The sequence below is a fragment of the Marmota marmota genome, unplaced genomic scaffold, assembly GCF_001458135.2.
Source record: "Marmota marmota marmota unplaced genomic scaffold, marMar, whole genome shotgun sequence".
Taxonomy (NCBI): Eukaryota; Metazoa; Chordata; class Mammalia; order Rodentia; family Sciuridae; genus Marmota; species Marmota marmota.
In genome coordinates, this window is record NW_025999900.1 from 40,087,352 (window position 1) to 40,107,288 (window position 19,937).

General features: G+C 45.0%; 1 protein-coding gene across 3 annotated transcripts in view; it reads right to left on the bottom strand.

Moving 5' to 3' along the window:
- Positions 1-19,937, bottom strand: part of Dpf3 (double PHD fingers 3) — a 258,374-nt gene that overhangs the window by 56,135 nt on the left and 182,302 nt on the right. For 2 of the 3 annotated variants that reach the window (XR_007345887.1, XR_007345888.1), the window contains exons 8-9: positions 4,717-4,845; positions 426-1,804 (exon numbers count right to left, since the gene is read on the bottom strand). Coding sequence is in view for 1 of the 3 variants with exons in the window: in XM_048798917.1 (XP_048654874.1) it covers positions 4,717-4,845 (129 nt within the window). In the remaining 2 variants the exon portion in view is untranslated. The remainder of the gene's footprint in view (positions 1-425; positions 1,805-4,716; positions 4,846-19,937) is intronic. The other variant, XM_048798917.1, reaches the window with a different exon arrangement.

Consider the following 19,937-nt stretch of genomic DNA (forward strand, 5'->3'; position numbering starts at 1 on the left):
GGCCCTGAAGCTGCACTCTTCATTCCTACCCAAGTCCAGCCACCAACTCCAGCCTCAGTGCCCTGAACTCCACTCTCACCACAGCCAAGAGAGGCAGAGTCTGCCAAGCATTTCCCCAGCCACCTTCTCTTGCAGTTAAAGCCAGAAGCCCCCCCATTCTCCACATACAGCCCCTCCCACACAGTCCAAGCAAGCTCAGCCCCACACCTGCACCCAGGCCCGCAGAGTCCACATGCACACACAGACCACCAGGTGAAAGACACTCCAGGAGCCACTCCCACACTAAGAAGAGGGAACCCTGAAAAGCGAAAGAGCAAGCCAAGGGGACAAAAAGGAAAAAAGAAAGACAAAGAAAACTAAAAAAAAAAAAAAAAAAAACTATGATGGTTTTGCCCGGGTGGTAAGACAGATCAGCCAAGACGTACCTTTTGAGAAGGGCCTTGTAACTGGTCATGCTTGGGACGGCCAATGAGGTGAACGGGTCTTCTCCATCCAGGCCTTGAGCAAGTGTTGCTTTGGTTTGTTTCAGGAGGTGCTATTGGAAACATAAAACAAAGTGCCCGGCAGGCACTATAAAAAAAAAATAGAAATAATACAGGCGACTGGATCATCCAATGAGCAGTTAACTGTTTTAAACAGGGGGAAGGGGAAGGGAGATATACTGTGAGGTGTCCTTCTTCCATGAGGGTGGCCTCAGGTCGCTTTGTCACTGCCGAGCCCATGACTTTTGCTTATATTCCATTCCTGCGTTTGGAAGTTGCTCTTCACCAGGAAGAAAGTGAGGAAAAGCCAGCATCACGGAAACGGCAGCTCTGCTGAACCAAGGAGGAGCCCAGGAGGCTGCTGGTCAGGGCCGACGTTGGAGGGAGGCCAGGTGCCTGGCCTTCTCTGGGACTGCTGCCATTTTCCCCCGCAAGCAGAGAGGAGGACGGAAAGGTCAAGGGAGGAGACATGGGGAGGGGGTCTGCCATGGGGAGCCACAGGCTCTGTGGGGCACAGGGAGGTGCCATCCTCTCCCATTGAGGAAACTCCCCCCAGCGGCTTGCTTCTAAACAGGGTATTACTGAGATGCCTTTGATTTCCCTTTTCTCACTCTCTCAAAAACAAAAATAAAAATAAAAAAGTCCGACTCCAATAATAGCTAGCATATATAAATAATAATTTTAATGTTATTGGCTCTTTGTTTCCAAACCTAGTGTTCCTCTTCTCTTCATCTTTACCAATAAATATGAAAACTGCGGAAATCAACTCTGCTCATGTCAAAAAGAACCCTCCCCCCCCCAAAAAAAAAGAGAGAAACCATCTAACTTCCTATTTCTAGGGAACATAAATAACACATCACGGTGCCATCGCTCTGAAGAACGCTCGCTCTGCTCTCTTGTCTTTTTTGTTTTGTTTTCAGTAGTTTGTGCTTCTGTTGTACACACCCAAAAACAGAGGGATGGCGAGGGGAAAGGACTCATGGAAGGTGGGAGGAAGAAGCAAAAGGATCAAGGGAAAAAACTAAGTCGTCTTTCATTTAAAAATATATATATATCAGAACCAGAACAATGACCAGAGTCAGAGGGGGATGGCCAAGCGCCCAGTCCGCTCCGCGGGCTTTAGCAACTGCCCTTTTTATCTGCTGTGGGCGAGCCCCGGCCACTGCGGCGTCCTCGACAGGAGCGAGGCTCTTCCAAATCGTCCTCATCAAAGCCGTGGAAAGTTGAGGTGTCACTTTCTGACGTGGAACCGAATAAGTCCTCCGTGGTGCGTGCTGCGGCCGCTGCCTCCTTCTCCTTCCTGCCTTCTCCTCCCAAATGAGCTGACACGTATGATGAATATATCAGCACATGGGTTAAGCAACAGACAGCATTATTAATATTCTCATTACGTTATGACCGTGTTACTCTTAATAGCAAGATAGTGAACCATTGTCACACCAAAAAAAGAATTAACCGGGTACATCACCTGCTGACGGGGATCTGGGACAAAGCACACGCTTCCAGGGAAGAGGATTCCCACCTCCCCCGAAAAGGCATCGTCCCTACCATCAGACACAGGTCCACAGCTTCTGACAGCGAGACATGCAGCGCCATCTCTCCCCTCCCGCACGCACACACGCGCGCGTGTGCTCCCTCCACCCTGCCCCAGACCATGATTTTTCTCCTGGTGGTTTTTAAGCCTGGTTGGTATTTCTTTGGTGTTTTCGGTTGATGTTTCTTGGAACAATGTTTGTCCGTCACTTTGACAGTCAGCTTTACAAAGGTATTACTGTCAGATAACCCATTCAGTGTGGTTAATCCTCTGTCCGCTCTATTTTGATTTTCACCTGCTTCTAATCCCATTCTTTCGGAACCCTTTCAATTCTACCCTTACACCATGTAGTTCATTTGCACTGAAAGCGAAAAGAGGTTGGAAATTCCGATAAGTGGTAGGTAATAAAAACAGCTTCTCGTTTTCTTGAACCCCTGGAAGAAATTCCTGGGATCCGTACCCACACTCAGGCATAGGAGCGCGTGCGCGCGCGCACACAAACCCACACGCTCCAGCCACTGAACATGCCCAGGTCTTAGTTGCTCCAGAAAGTTCAGATTGTGAGCTCTAAATCAGAACACTAAGAAGGTGAAAAGTAGGGGTGAATCAGCCTAATAAAACACAGTATCCTGAAATCTGCAAAACTCGTTTTGAAACTTCTTCACATTATTCTGGGTCCCAGGAATGCCCCGGATATGGTGGCAATGCCCCTCTTACAGTGCCAGTCTCAGGCATCCCACTTTCTCCCAGGAAACAGTAGTGGGATAGGTGGGCAGGGAAAGGCAACTCCTCCAGGCTTCATACTCCTCCCCTGGGGAGGCTCCAGAGAAGTTCCAGCCCACCTGCCTTAACAGGCACATCCCATGGGCTGACGCAGCCTTTGTATTCCCAAGGTATCAACTATTTCAGGAAAATCAGAGTCAGACCTTGACTAAATGATCCACCAAAATTAATCCTAGGCAATTGCAATGAGAATATCTAGGTTGTTATAAATGGTCCCCTGAGTCACGTAGCAGACAGAACTTGGGAGCGAAAAACTGCATGAAGATTGTGGAAAGAGAGGGCTTGGTGTGGATACAGTCAACTTCCCACCTCTGATGCCCCCATGGATCCAATTCAAGTAACCCAATTTTTGTAGGAAAGAAAAGGGAGAAATGATAGCAGTTTGCAATGAGAGCTCTGAAGCTGCCCTCTCTAACCTGTCCAAACCTAGAGCAGTCCATAATATCCTGCTTAGAGCATTACTCCACCAAGTGACCTTGCTTCTGGCAGTAGAGATTTTGTCTGATTGCTTGCTCTCAAAAAAAAAAAAAAAAAAAAAAAAACACAGAGTTGAATTTTATTTTTTTTTCTTTTTAAGTGTCTAAAAGCCAGAATAAAGTATCACAGGGCCCTGTCTCCTAAGCTAGCATGAGTAGAATAAAAAAATCCAACATATGGCATCGTTTGGATCATAAATGAATTGACAGAATTGCATAAAAGGGCCACCCTGGCAGGTCCCCTGGGAGTTAAATGTTGAAGGTTGTGTGCAAGAGAAACCAGTCCTTTTCCAATGACTGATTTGTCATTCAAGGCAATCTTGAGCCCTAAACAACCCAGACATCAAAATATAAAAGATCTAAAGCTAAGATTTGCAGACACAGCAAGGAGGAACTGAGTGGTAAACTAAGATGTGGTCACCTCAGTCCTTCTCTTGGGACTGGGGGTGGAAACAATACTGGGCGGAAAGGTAGTAGGGAGAAATGACTCCCATGCTGAAACCAACCACCCACCCCAACTGCTTCACCTGCTAGGGAGCCATTGATAAGACTAAAGATGGTCTACGATCCTCTTTCCTCCCTACCTTGTGCATCAGTCTAGTTATGATATAAAACAATAGGAAAAATAGATAGCACCAACCAACCATGATCAGCCCAAAATAATGGTTTGGTTAGAACTGAAAATAAGAGCAAAGAACCTGAACTCATTTTAAGAATGAAGGAATAAGACCAAAAGTCTCTTTCTGGTATTTTAGTCTTTGGTTAGGTTAAAGATAAAAACAAAACAACAACAACGAAGAAACCAATAACAACAACAAACACACATCAACTCCAGATCAGCCCCAAGATGCCTGCCCTTTTGCCTCCTTGATTTATAAGGGTTAATTTTTTCTATTCCATATGAGAAAGTGGGATGAGTGGCCAATGGAGGTGAAGTGTTTATGTAGCTACCCAGGAGCCCTTGAATCTCTGATTCCCGTGATTCATAAAGTGACTGCTTTCCCAAGGTTCATGTACCTGTTTCTCCAGGGTCATCCAGGTATTTCCACATAACAAACACATCTCTCTATTACATGTGCATCATCCAGTACAAGAAAGCACGTTGCCTGTGTCTCCAAGTATTCCACTCTACCTCACCATCATCCATGACACAAAATAACGTCATGGAAAGTTTACATTCCCTTTCCTCATGGAAAAGCCAGACCCAAGTCAAAATGTCCTCCTTTCTCTTCTCCCCAGAACCAGAACATAACTTTTGGTTCTTAAGACCCAAAGAAGAAAAATTTCAAAATGACCTGAAAACCCCCCTTGACTCAAAATCATCACCAGCATCACTTCTCTGCTGCCCTCTCCCACCCACCACCACCAAAAGATGGCAGAGAAATGGAGGTGGAAGAGTCCTGATCTACGGGCACAGGATGCAGGAAGGGGCCACACTCACCAGAGCGTCCACAGTCTGCACAGGACACCAGCTCTTCAGGCCGCCCGCTCTTCTTGTTCATGTTGGAACCCCCCAAGCAGAAGTCACAGTAGTTGTTGGGAATTACTGTCCCATCTGGTCCTTTCTGGGCTGTGGAAACATTGAAAAATTCCAATTTTAGGCTGAGATGTGTTCCTACCTTTTCCTCCCACAGTATGGTGGAATCTACTCCAGAAAGAATATGAAGTTTGGAATGTCAAGTTTTGTTACAACCCAGTTGTGATACTGGGCTAGGTGTTTTTTTGTTTGTTTGTTTGTTTGTTTTGGTTTTTGTTGTTGTTGTTTTAAAGAGAGAGTGAGAGAGAGAGAGAATTTTTTTAATATTTATTTTTTAGTTTTCGGCGGACACAACATCTTTGTTTGTATGTGGTGCTGAGGATCGAACCCGGGCCGCACGCATGCCAGGCGAGCACGCTTACTGCTTGAGCCACATCCCCAGCCCTAGGTGTTCTTTTTGATCCTTCTTGGTTCAATGGTACAAAGGCCTGCAAGTTTTCGCAATAGTTTCCAGTTCTATAGAAACCACCTTGCTCCTCTGGATGAAGAAACCATCCAGAAGGATGATTAGTCAAGTGAACTTCTCTTAACCCTGAGCGACCAGTTTTCCAAGTCAAGGCCCCAAACATCAGATGGAAATCATAAACACTCATGACTAGAGGAGGAGAAATGGTCAGTGCCTGGGCCTTGCTTTTGAGAAAGATGTTCTTACTTAGGAGAGATCCCTCCTGTCCCTGCAAAAGAAACATCAGCAGCTGGTCATTACCAGGAGGCAACTAGAGATGCTCTTGGGGACTTTGAGTAACATCTTGGCAGGTACACAGATATCTGTTCTTCTTCAGCTTCATCTCCCTGAAGCCCAGACTCATTGATCATAGAAGCACTCAGGACAAGCTAATCTGCAGACCCTAAATGCCTAGAATCACACTGGACACAAGTTTACCAGGTGCTAAGCTTAACCTCACACCAGGGATGGGCCAACGGGTGACTCAGTGAGCATGTGTTTAAGCCTGAGACCTTCACACGTAACTGGAAGTCCTTAAACAAAAGCAAAAAAAAATCATGGGACATGACCTCGAAAACAAAACTTCATGAGAACCTCACGTCTTTGCGAACAGAAATCATTCTCAATTTCTAGGAACTGGTTGAAAAGTCTTCGGCAGGTTTTTTACATGAGAGAAATGCTTCAATTTTCCTCTGTTTCCCTCTTCCTATTTGGAGGGATTTCTTTATCACATTCACACTCTCCATTTTGCAACTAAGAAGAAAAGTCAGTCTCTCTCTCTCTCTCTCTTTCTCTCTCTCTCTCTCTCTCTCTTTGCTCTTTGTGGGATCAGCCTTAACCACAGGGTATCTTCCCCCTCGGTATCCCCAATGCCTGCTGCTATCTTCATTATTTACTGGCTAGCATTAATCAGGGTCCCGTAGGGTACAAATCAGTAAAAGGAAGAAGATATGTGAGCAGAAATACCAGCCAGACAGTAAGTGATAAACGGATTCACCCGCTTTAATATGATTCCCTCTGGCCTTCACTTCGTCCGTGCCTCTGCTTTGCCTCCAGGAATAGAAAACTTACCTGGGGAAGGCGGAAGACAAAAGCTAGCAGAATTATATTACAGAGGGTTAATCCATTTATCAGTTGCTATTTGGATGGTTTAATCAGTTTCTAAGTCATTGATTTCCATCTTCGGGGAGGCAGACAATTCTCTGCTAGGAAAGTGTTGGCCTTTGGGGGAGGCAGAGGAGTTGGTTGCCCTCTGTGGTCTGTTGAGTATGGGCTTTTCCCTCAGCCACTGGATCTCTAAGACATCCACATGGCATACTGAATGGTTTTGCAAATAAGCTCCAAAATCCAGTACATCTGCAAAAATATTACTCTGCCTATAAAATGTGCTTGGCCCAAATCCAGAAGTACCAGCATCCCTTTCTTCTTTCCCCTTCAATTCCATCTTTCCATTTTTAGAACTCTCCTAAGAAAATCCAAGAATGTCTAGGAAGCAAATCAACTTTTTTTTTTCTCATCAAGAAATAGATGGAAATGCATTAAGTGGTAAACATAAATTGAGGTAGGGCATATAAAATGTAGGGGCCAAAGGTACATCAAAGATAAGTTTCATGATGGATATGAACTGGATACAAAATGTACAAATGCCAATCACAACTTAGGTAACTTCCTATAGAAAGGCAGTCAAAGAATCCAATGTATTATTATCCCCCCCAAAAAAAATAACTCTCAAAAGGCCCAATCTCCTCATCTGTCTTTCTTATAGTCTTAAGAACTTCCCATAAATGTCAGATTTCCTCCCCATTTACAAAATCTTTAAGCAACCAGACAATCTGATTGTCTCCAACACACTGTATCCCCTGTGATATATGAGGATAAAGAAGTAAAATATAGAGTATAAGAACTTACAGATTATTCTTTACAGTGTTTGCTACTAACAGATCACTGGTAGAATACCCTACTGAATCAAGAACTCCAATGCTGTAAGAAATTAAAAAAAAAAAAATCAGAATGACCTAATAGAGCAAAGCAGATAGTGATGGAGGGAATAATCCTACATAAAAAGACCAAAGGAACTGAATTTAATTCATCTAAAGAGAAGTTTCCAATGAGATGGAGTCAGAGCAAAGTCCCCATATATGTATTTATGTATGCATATGTGTATGCATGTGTGTATGTGTGTGTGCTATCTCTTAGTCATACAAAGTACCTGTTCAAGGGAGGGAGAGAGGTGCTAAAATCTCACTCCCGGGCCCCGGTGTATACCAAGCCAGCAGGGATAAGGTGTGTATTTTTGGTCCTCTAATGAGTGACAGTGAACAGCTATGCTTTATTTTCAAACAAATCCCTTTTGCTTCCGTTCCTACTCTCTTCTTGCAACACTGAGCCCAAAGCATCCTTCATGGTGAAATGGCACGGGACAGACTAATACCTTAAGCTTCTGGTTTGCTTCCATTTTTTAGTATTTAAGATTGGTTTCAGAGTGAGGCTTCTCCCATGGAGCTCTCCCAATTCCCAGTTAGAAATGACCGGTCACGCACTGGGGAGGGCATTCTGTTGGCATCACCATTGTGACCCTTCTCCTGTTGATTTATGTGCACACCCACCTCATCTCCTCATGCTAAATGATCTACTCCTTCAGGTCCAGGACCATGTGTAACTCATTGCTGGAGCATCTACGTGCCTTGCACACCAGAAAGAGTTGACAGCAATCTGTGGGATGAATGGCTTAGAAGGGGATGGCAGAGATGTAAACAGGTGTCACTGTGATTCCCCTGGGATCTCCTCCTTATGGGGACATAGCACTGTGTTTGCTTTCCCTGTGGCAGAGTTATCTATCCCTCTGAATATCACTCACTGCCCTTGGTTTATTTCCCAACTCCTCAAAGAAAAGTACTAATCTGTATCATCCAAATGGATGGGTGGGTCATTTGACTTGGACTAATGGCGGCCAGCTCCCCCAAGTACAGGGCCCTAAGGGCCCTGTGTTGCTGGAAGAATAACACTGTACACAATCACACAGGAAAATATAAGGTCATAATTCACTGACCCTTGAGAAGTGGATGCCAAGTCACACCTACCCAGTCAGCCTCCCTTTTGCTCAACTGCTTACTGAGAAGAAAAAGAAGCAATTTAGTACACTACAAAACTGAGGTGGAGCTTACACTGGATGCTTTACATACACTATTTCATTGATTCTTGCAGAGTCTTTGTAAAGTAGGATTATTTAACAGATGAGATAACTGAAATCCAAAGAAACTGAGATGCTGGCTCCAGATCCCAGTTACAAAGAAGAGAAAAGCAGGGTGCAACCCCAGTTTGTCTGTGTCCCAAGATCCTGGGTCTAATCTCACTCCCCTGCCTCCTGGGAAGTCTAGAGGCAAACACTTCCTAGCCATACCCTGCATATCAAGTATTTCATAAATTTCTTTAGTGTCAACTTGATTCACCCCATATGTTATTTACGAAGCCCAAAGCCATAAAAATTATTGAGATTGGCCTAATAAAAGCAGAAATTCCTTTTGAACTTAAATTTAACATCCCTACCACAGTAATCCATCCTGGGTGACCCTGTTTATTGTCATATACTCTGTGAAAACACTTCTCTAGAGGATTCCAGAGGCTCATGAAGGGATGTTTTTAAGACAAGCTCACACCACAGCCAGATTGGCCTATGGCCTGACCCAGCCGTGAGCAATTTCCTGGTACTGTATATGAGATCATTATAAAAAAGGATTTTACTATAAATAGGAAGCTCACCCAAACCTTGCAAGTGGGATTTAAATAGAGATTCTGCTTCTGCTGATGGGAAATTGAGTCTCACTTTATACAATGACAGGGAGGGTAAAGACCTGAGGTATCTTGATGGCAGTGTCCACAGTGATGGATTTGGCTTACTCTTGATTAATGTTCATGGGTTGAGATCATAGAAGAAATGCAAGCAAACTGTGGAGAAAATAAAGTGGGCCTCAAAGGTTTAGGAATTTACCTGAGGGTGGTAACTCTCAAGAAGCTCAAAGGAAAAAACTAAAATGGAAATCAGGGGCAAAGTTCATAAAGAAATGCAGGAAAAAAATAACATAAGGCATGGGGGAGTATTGACATAACTCAATGCAAAAAAAAAAAAAAGAAAGGAAAGCTAAGCCTCAAGCTTGCACCAGGCTCAGGCAAGGGAGTGCAGGCATCCTAAAAGGGCATGAGTGCACGCTCTCAGGTTTTCTAGTTCAATAGGCTTTGTGTCGATAGCAAAAGTCCCCAAATTGTCCATAAAATGATCACACAGACAGCGCTGTCTTTCCCACTTTCAGTCCAATCTCTGCTGCCACTCATGAAAGCAATTAATGGTGGGGACAGTCTGGCCACTAGCAACAGCCCCTCACCTGGGTTCTGTGGAGACCAGAGCTGCATCCCAGGAGTCCTGGGGAAACAGGAAGCAGGCCAGAAGTCGACGCTCCTCCTTGGCACACACACAGAGGCATGGCCTCCCATTCTGAGCAGATGCTTGGACTGCCTGCCAGGGCCTGGTGTGCACAAGCCTGCGGCCATGCTCAGCATCCACCCGCCTGCCAGCCCCAGGTCCACAGCTATTTCTCTGGGGCCTGCTAGATGGGGGGCATGTGGCCTTTGAGGAATTCAGGGGCCACGAGTAGAGCCTTCCAGAAAGAGATGTGCCTCTCTTCACCCCTCTGAATTGTTCCCCCAACACCTTCCATGGCTGACAGTCCCTGTGTCCCTCCACAGGTCTGACACGTTTCCATGGCAACTGAAATCCTGGGCTCCAGCAGTCTCTGCTCTTGCCACCTGTTATTACTTCATCTCTCAAGTGTAAAGCATCCTTAGCCTGGTGCCACTTGGCTGTGCGGAGCGCATCTTTAGAAGATGGAGTAAAGAGAAGGGGAGAGGAAAAGAGTCCACATGGAAAGGCAGCCCCGGGCTGGCCATATAAGACACACTGGACAGAGACCAGGCTGGAGAAGGCAGCTTCAGAGACAGGGAGGGTGAGGAGGGAGGGCGTAAACCCACGTGCCTTCCCTTCAGAATCAGCCAGCAGGCCTCAGCTGGAGGCCACCACCACATCCTGCTACCTTCTCCCTGGCCTTTAATGAGGGACGTGGGAGGGGCGGAGAGCCAGGCAGCAGGCTGGGGAAGAGAAGGCAGCTGGGCAGGGACCCGAGCCTGCCTGAGGTGGAGCAGAGCCAGGAGAGGGTTAAAAGTGGCGTGATCGAGACTGTGGGGAAGGCTGGACCAGAGGGCAAGCAGCATCAAAGCCTGGATAAATGGCCTTAATTCTCATGCTCTGGCTCACCCTACTCCTTACGTGTTTACTCATATAAATTATCCCCAAGGCCTGACACCTTTTTTCACTGCTTCCCTAGAACTGATGAAAAAATAAATCCCACAGATCCAGGGAATAAAAGTGCTGGGACTCCATTCCGGCTGGTTCTTGGTCCTATCCTAGGGATCAGGGCCTGCCCCAGGGCTGCAAGAGGAAAGTGAAGGACGACTCCACCCCCAATGTGGAGAAGCGGGGGAGGTGGGAGCCCCATAGAATGAACACCAGGACCCACCCACTTCAGACCATCGGGGGAATCCTCAATGGCAGAGAACTCGCTCCTTCTCCCGTGTCATTGGGCCACCCAGCACTGAGGACAATGTGAATGTGGGATAGGATGGGAAGGTGCCGGTGCAGAATGATTCCAGGGACTGAGATAAGTCGCTGAGGAAGGCCGAGGGCTGATTTCATAAGTCTTCCAAGTTTATGGATGAGCCTGATAAATTGCCACACTCTGTATTGTCAAGGACAACATGAGACAAGATGAGTAGAAATGGCAGCACATGCCGCAAGAAAGCTAGAAGGGAGCAAGTGGACCTGGCTGCAGGGCGGGCTTCTCTGAGGAGCCCTCTGCACACAGGGAAGGGTCCCCTAGGCCTGGTTGTTTGAGTTCATGTCTATCTAGAGGCAAGAGAATATGCTAGAATATGCTAAATGGAGCACACCTGTAATCTCAGTGGCTCGGGAGGCTGAGGCAAGAGGATCAAGAGTTCAAAGCCAGCCTCAGCAAAAGAGAGGTGCTAAGCAACTCAGTGAGACCCTGACTCCAAATAAAATATAAAATAGGGCTGGGGATGTGGCTCAGTGGTCGAGTGTCCCTGAGTTCAATCCCTGGCACCACCACTCCCCCCAAAAAAAGGAATATGCAACATGGTAACTTAAGGTCCCTTTTAGGTCTATTATTTGAGGACTATAACAGGGTAAAAGAAAACGCAGAAAAGCAAAGTTTTCCAAACCCAAAGGAACTCAGCCTTTCATGGTTGCTTTATGTTTGTGTTGGAGTCTCTTTCCCTGTTAGCTATGAGCTCCTGGAGGGCAAGAGCCATGTCCTTCATCTCTGTGTCCCTGGCACTGGCACATGGATTGACACAGAGCTAGGAATAAATATTTAATGAAAGGATGGATAAACCTTTCACAGAGGGATTTAAAACAAACAAACAAACAAAAATAGCCAGACAAAGGAAAGACTGGGAACTGAGTGAATGTAAAATCCCCTGAGTCCAGAGTGAGTCCGCCATATTGTATCACAAGACCCCAGTCCTTTCATATGAAGGACACAGTGAGAGGGAGAAGCAATGGGCCCAATGGAGAGAAGAAAGCGGTGATGTGTAAGACCTGGGGTCTCCTGCAAGGAAGCATTTCTTGGTAAACCAGAATGGAAGGAATCAGACTCCCAGACTCAGTGGCCGCAGGGTCTTGGGGCAGTGATAGCCAGTGAGAAGGTAGGTCCCATTTTGCTATGTGTTTTGCTATGGTGTCAGTCCCCCACTCCCCATGCCTGCCTTCTCTTCTTCCACCTTTATCAAATACACAACTCATACCTCTAGATACAAACTTTGTATTCACTCCTAAAAACCATGCTATAAAAACAGGCAACACACATCCACTTACCTTGATGTCTCCATCTCAACGGACACACAGGTTGAGCATCTGTCATCCAACAATCCAAAATCTGAATTGCTCCAACAATCCAAAAGTTTTTAGGCACTGACATAATGCCACAAGTAGAAAATTCCACACCTGACCTCATGTGACAGGTCACATTCAAAATATAGGTCCACTAAAATGCTGTCTCTAAAGTAACTGTCAGGTAGGTGTATAAGAAACAAATGAATTTCATGTTTGGACTTGGATCCCATTCCCAAGATATCTCTTCATCTATATGCAAATATTCCAAAATCCAAAACACTTCTCGTCCAAGCAATTCTAGTAAGGGATGCTCAGCTGGTATCTGGTTAGAGTGCCAATTTGCAGTTGGACAAAATGTTTCAACCATTTTCCAGGAGTTTGAACACCATGTCTCCAGTTTGGGGACTAGAGAGACTACAATTAAGTTCTTTGTGCTCCAAACGTAAGCAACAACCTCAGTCTTTCATTGATGCCTCAGAAAAGACCAAATAAAAGCTCACGAATGAGGGTCATGACCTGGAGTTGCCACTTGTGATTGGCACCCAGTGAGTCCATTGAAGGAGAAAACATTAATTTGAGAATAACTGTATCAATAGGGCTCTGAACAGAATGGTCTCATTTCCCTTCAAGGATTGCAGGACATCTTGTTGTGTCATCTCGGTCTCCTGAAGCTGTCAGGATGTCACTACCATAATGATTTAGATTCAGAAGTCGCCACCTGGTTTGCCTGACTCTGCTTCTCTTCACCTCTCCTCACCACCTCCTCTAAACTCAGTCCACAGATGGTCCCATATTCTCTGGGCCCTTCAGACTGAAAGTGTATTTAAGAAAAGAAAAAGGCTGAGTCTCATGCTGAACACCTGAAGATTGGGAAAGAGTCAAGAGATCATGGGGCTGAGGGGCAGCACAGGTAGGGATGAGAGCCCAGGCAGAGGGACACACCCAAAGGGCAGGCCAGGTGGCAGGTGCTTGGAGCAGGAGATGTGTCCTACATTGGACAAAGCATTGAGAGAAGTTGATCTCATAGAAGGTAAGAGTAAAAATGGTGATTAGCAAATGTTGGGGAGTGGGTAATGGAAGAGGTTGATCAACATGTACCAAGTTATAGTTAATGGGAGAAATGGGTTCTAGTGTGTTATTTGCATGCAGCATGACCATAGATAACAAATGTATTGTGTATTTCAAGAAAATCTTGTAAAAAGGACTTTTTTAATGATCTCACCACAAAGAAATTATGACTGTTTGAGGAGATAGATAGGCCTACCCTGATGTGTATATTATGCAATGTATATATATTATCAAAACATCATAAATATGTAAAATTATTGTGTCAATTTTCTAAAAATAAAAACATTGGGGGAAAAAAGAGTGAAAATTGAATCTGCCTCCTTATATTTTAACAGTACAGCCTGATTCCTGGCCAGTTACCTGATTCAGTATATCCAAAAGAAAAAAAGAAGAAGAAATATATCTACATCAGTCTTCAAAAGCTAACTTTCTCTAAGATAGTGGTTCACCTGGGAACTTGTTAAGAATGTAAACTCAAGGCCCATTTCAGACCTACAGAATCAGAAGCTCTGAGAATGGATCCAGTAATCTGTTATAACAAACCCTCCTGGAGAGTCTGATGTGCCCTCAAGCTTGAAACCAAAGTGTGTTAATCAGGTTTCCATTGCTGTGACAAATAATCAACTTAAAAAGATGAAAGGTTTATATTGGCTTACAGTTTCAGAGGTTCCAGTCCATGATTAGCTGGCCTTATTGCTTTGGACCCCCCATGACACAGTATCTCATGGCAGGAAAGATTAGCAGAGAAAACCTGTTTACCTCATGTTGACCAGGTATGAAAGAGAGGAAGAGTAGGGGGTGGGGTTCCAATATCCCCCTCCGGGGCACATCTCCAGTGACCTAAATTCCTTCCATTAGACCCCACCTCCTAAAGTTATACCACATCCCAGCAGTACCATGAGCTGAGACTCAACATGGAGGCCTTTGGGGGACATCTAGATCTAAACTATAACTCGTGGCTCTAATAGGACATGTGACTGTCAAATCACCTCATATTATACATGTTTTCTGTTGGTGCTGTGCTTTATATAAATTAACTAATTTAATCTTTTCCATAACCTAAGAGATGCCATTCATCTTTTGATTGCATACAGATGATACTTTAGGTACAAGGAGGCTAAGCAATCTGTCTAAGGTCAAACATTAGTAAGTGGTGGTCTTGGTTCTGAACCTGGGCAGTGTGCTGCTTAGCCAGCCCACTGGATGTTACTTCACCATGGGCACATGCAACCATGCACCTGAGAAAAGTCAAGTCCAAGAGGCTGGCTGGGCCTAAGCATGCAGGACCTTACAGGTCAAGGCTTCCCAATTCTTGCTGTGCAAACCATTTATGGATCTCATTAAAATTCAGATTGAAATTAATAAATCAGAGATAGGCTTTGAGATTCCACATGTCTTATAAGCTCCCAGTTAAGTCAGCCAAGCACTCAGGTTTGCCTGTCACTAAGAGGTTGTTAGGAGCAAGACTTTCAGCACTCTACTAGGTAGATGTGAACAAGCTGGTCACCTGGCCCCTAGGTGATGCTGATATTGATGACCACACTCTGAGAAGCAAAAATGCAGGGCTTCGTGGTGACAAGTGTGGGGTGTACCCATGTGATAAAAGCATTGTCAACACAGATGTGTTATGACCTATTTTAGACCTTTAAAAAGACCACTTCAGCCTCTCCATGGAAAACACACTGTAAGAGGCAAGAATAGAGGCAGGAAGGCCAATCCGAGGTGGTAGTGACCCAGGCAGAAACCAGGAGGCAGAGAGAGGAAGGTAGATAGACCTGCAGTCTATTTGGGAAGGAGCGCTGATGCGGTGGTAAAGGAAAACAAAGAGCCAAGAATGAACCCTAGGATTTTCAATTCAGGCATAAAAAAGCATTTTTTAAAATATATATATATATAAAAAAGAGAGAGAGGAGAGAGGAGAGCTAGAAAAAATGAGACACAGAGAGAAAGATGCAGGGAAATTATTGAATAGAGTAACGTGAAATTTTTTTTCTATAGTAAAATTGATTTGCCAATTGAAATCTCAGTGAGAATTTGCAATGTTGGGAATGGTCCATATAAACCATCACAAATAACAAAAGTCTGTTTAGATAGAAGGTGTCCCCCAAAAGTTCATGTAAGACAATGCAAGAAAGTTTACAAGTGATGTGGATTATGGGTTTTAATCAGTACATTCAGGCCCTCATAAAGATTAACTGTAGGTAACTGTAGATAGGTAGGGTATGGCTGGGGGAGGAGGGTCATTGGGGTTGTGCCTTTGGGGTATATATTTTGTCCTTGTTGAGCAAAAAACTCTCTCTCTCTCCCACCCTCTCCCACCCTCCTTCCAGGTGCCATGTCCTGAGCTCACACCACCACCATGATATTCTGCCTCACCTCAGGCCCCAAAGAATAAAGTTGGCCATCTATAGACTGAACCTCTAAAACCATGACCCCGGATAAACTTTTCCTCCTCTAATTGTTCTTGTCAGGTATTTTAGTCACAGCAATGAAAACAAGTTTTGAAGGGTAAATGTACCCGCTATCCATTGAAGTGTATCCCCACATCCCCAAAATTCATATATTGAAGTCCTAAGCCCCAATGTGATGTTATTTGAAATGAGACCTTTGGGACGTAATTAGGTTTGGTGAGATCACAAGGGTGGGGCCACCAGGATGGGATTAGTGTCCTCATGAGTCACCAGAGAGCTTGGTTCTCTTTTTCTCTACCCACACACACTGAGTAAAGGCCATGTAAGGACACAATAAGGTGACTGCCTTCAACCCAAGGGTAGAGACCTCACTAGACATCAACTCTGCTGGCACCTTGATCTTGGACTTCCATCTCTAGAACTATAAAAAATAAATGTCCACTGTTTAAGCCACCCATCCTGGAATTTTGTTACAGTAGCCCAAGCTAAGAGCCTGTTAATGCATTCATCTTTTTTTTTTTTTGAAAAGTCACTATGTGATATGATGCATTGACAATTGGCTGACAGACAAAAATTAAGGGACATCAGTATGACCATGAAAAAGATCCAAACCTAGGCCTAGGATGGCACCTGGGATTCCAGTGTCCCGATAGAGCCAACTCAAGCCCATTCACCTCTCAGCTTCCCATCTCACTGTGCAACTTGGGACAAATTACTCAAACTTCTCTAAGCCTCAGTTTCCTCATCCATAAAATGAAAATACTAGCATACATCTCATGGACTTGTGAACGTTACTTAAGATGATGTGTGAAAAGTGCCTGGCACTCCGTAGGTGTTCCATCATGTCTTTCACTCTTTCCTCTCCTGTATGAAAAATGCTTGTGCATCTGACACAGCAGGAAAAAGTCAAGGGCTGAGTCAATAAGCTTTCCAAGAAGTGGCACATAGCTTAAGAATCTGCATCCAGGTCTCATGCCCATGGTACATCACAGGATCCTTGTGCACCTTGGTCTCCTCTAGGGGACACGGCAATGCTGACACATTCTAGAAAGGCTGGAGAATATTACTGCCATCACCATTATTCTCTGTAGGCAGAACTCGTCAATCCTGAATATTCTAGGTCATAAAATGAAATCAAAGTGGTATAGAGAAAGCCAAGAGACATGGATTCTGACTGGGGAAATGGTGTGATAAATAAGGGACAGCTGCACTTGCCAGACTCTGTCCCACAGCTGGGTTTTCTCTTGCTGGGTTTTATGTATCCATCGCACTTCCCCATTACCCCAGAAATCCTCCAAGGGTAATGGGCACATGTTATATCTTTTTGAAGGCTCAGTGACACTCATCCCTACACTAGGCATACATACAGTAAGTGCTCAATAAATGCTCAAAGTTAGCCTGTACAGAAGGATCAGTGTCCCACATCTAAGATTTAGCAAAGTATGTGCTAGGGCCAGGTCAGACTCCGATCATTAATAACTGAGGCCAATGAGTCTTCGGGTGCAGTTAACTTCAGGGTGACAGAAAAATCCCTTCATGTTGCCTCAGGTGGAGCCCCTGACTCAGATTAGCCATCTGTGGTCACCTACACAGTATGTTAGTCTAAATGGGACAGAGATGACGTATCAACACTCAAAATGTATAGGCATGGTGCCAATCCTTTGTCTCATTTAAGACTCAGGGCAACCTCATGAGGTCAGTAAGATTATTATCTCCCTTTTACAGAAGAAGCAACTAAGGAGCAGAGATGTTTAAGTAACTAACCCACATTTTCACAGCCAGAACATGGGAGGGCAGCAGGGTCTGTGTCACCCTGGACTGAACAATTCCAAAGCCACTCTCTGAGCTTCTAAGTGGAGGGCATGGATGATGGGAGTAGGGGGTACAAGAAAATTACCTCCAAGGACTGTATACCTCCAAGGACCAGAACAACCCCTCAGGTTCTTTACTTGGTAATCTATAAACTATTTAGTTAAATAATAACTCATGTAAAAAAACGTCTGTTGCTAGTATCCAGATTTTCTTTTTGAGAGGCCAGAAGCAACTCACTTCTCCAAAAAGAGCCCTGAATCTGAATTTTCCTCTCTCCCCTATGACCAAGCCTGAATTACTGGTGTCAAGGCTGGGTAAGTGGATGGTTAAATGGGCTTCATGACTTTTAAGAGTGATCTAAGTTTCTTAAACACATTTCAAAGATAATTGTCACTCTATCTCCTAAAAGTGCCCTAGCTGCCCCTGGACCATATGTTAGAGGACAAGAGATGTCAGAAGACTAACATCTGTTAGATCTTCCCCATCAGGGTGGCAATGACATCATATGCTGCTTTTAGATAATTTTCACATTATCAGACTAATTTTCAGATTATCTAATCAGCAGACATTACCCTTAATCAATTTGGTTCTCCCCTTTCAGTTCTGCAGAATACATGTGCCCTCCAAGGGCTGGGCCTTTTTTAATTTTCTCTCTCTCTCTCTCTCTCTCTCTCTCTCTCTCTCTCTCTCTCGCAATAGGAAGCCTAACTTTGTGCTAGGCATACCACCACTGCATATAAGACTGAATGAAACCTCCAGGGACCTAGGACAACCCCCAATTTCAATTCCATCCACCTGAAAAATAAGGTTGAGATAAATTTCATAGAACCCTATTTTCAAAAACACTTCCCTCTTAGGAGCTCCAAGTATGTTATTGAGAAGCATGTTCTATTTATTTACACTATTAAATAAAAGAGATATGCCATTTAAGATTTAATAAGACTCTAAATGAATTTCTTTATAAATCATTTGTTCTTGCCTTCTAGTAATGACTATGAGGTCTCTCCATTTCCTACAGTAAAGATTACACGATATGCAAGAAATATGACTCTGTGACCCCCACCTACATTTCCATCCTTCCACTAAAATTTTGTATTTCCCCGCCTTCTACAGAGGGCTCCCTCCTGGGATCCAGGAAACCTCCTCCCTCCTAGAAATTCCTCCTTGATCTCCAAGAGCTAATTTGAATGTCCCCTCCTCCGTGAAGCCTGTGCAAATCTTCCAATGCAGTGGTCCTTGAGTTTTACTGTGTACCACAGTGCACTGGAGCATAGCATGCTCATCCCCACTCTTGGAGTCTCTGTTCCAAAGGGTCTGATGGAGCCTGAGAATCTGCATGTCCAGTGAGTTCCCCCAGGAGATGCTGTGGTTGCACTCAGCACCACTGCCCAGAGACAGAGAGAATGCACCCCTGAGCCCTTGGCCCTTTCACCCTTCTGTACACACCTCTCTCCACAGCCCTACTCGACAGTGTGAGCTCCTCCGGGATGAAGCCAAGTCTTATGAATGTTGTACTTCCCAGGTCCAATATGTGGTCAGTATTTAATACATGGTTAGCAAAACCATAGATGCATGGATGCCCCTGACTTTATTTATACACTGTTTCATCCTACTCTAAGACTTAGCAAAGGCCCAATCCTACCCCAAAAAGTATCTTTCACATCATCTATAATAGATGATCCCTGTGCAGAGAAAGTAAAAACAAATCCAAGAAGAGTTCTGACACAGTGAGCCTGTGTGGTTGGGGTGTTGAATTCTAACCCTGTTTACTAGTCACACTTCGTGGGAGTCATGCAGAATGCTTCAGAGTGGCACCTCTCCGATTCTTGACCCCCCCCAAGCCCTCCCTCCTTTTATTGATGTATATGCACATCTACATGTGTGTGTAACTGTACAGGTTACACATGGTAATTTCATTCATAGAAGGTAGATGAAGGAGAAATGGAGGGAGAAAGAAGAATCCAGCCTCAGCACAGGGCAGGAAGGACAGCAGGCCAAGGAAGGGAGCTGACAGCAGAAGGGCTATCCCAAAGGGGAAGGTCTGCACCCTGGGCTGCCTATGGCTGAGGCAGAGAAGCTGGAGCACCAAGGACAGGGGCCAAGTCTACAGGAAACACAGAAACTGAGAGACTGGGACAGAAACAAAGGTGAGAGAGTGACAGTGTATCTGCTGGGAGGGGCAGGCGGGCGGGGGAGGGGCTGGCAACTGCTGAGCTAGCAGCTCAGGGCAGCGGGGGCTAGGGGAGGAAGGTCAATGCCGGCTCCAGCTGGTCACTCTGCCCTTTCCGCAGCAACAGCAGTAGGAGCAGGGCCAAGCACTGAGCTCTGAAGACACAGCTGGTTGGGACAAAGCCACTAGAACCCAGGCCTCCTGGATTCTTCACAGTGCTCCTCCCACTGCCAGCATAGGGACCTGTCTCTTATACAC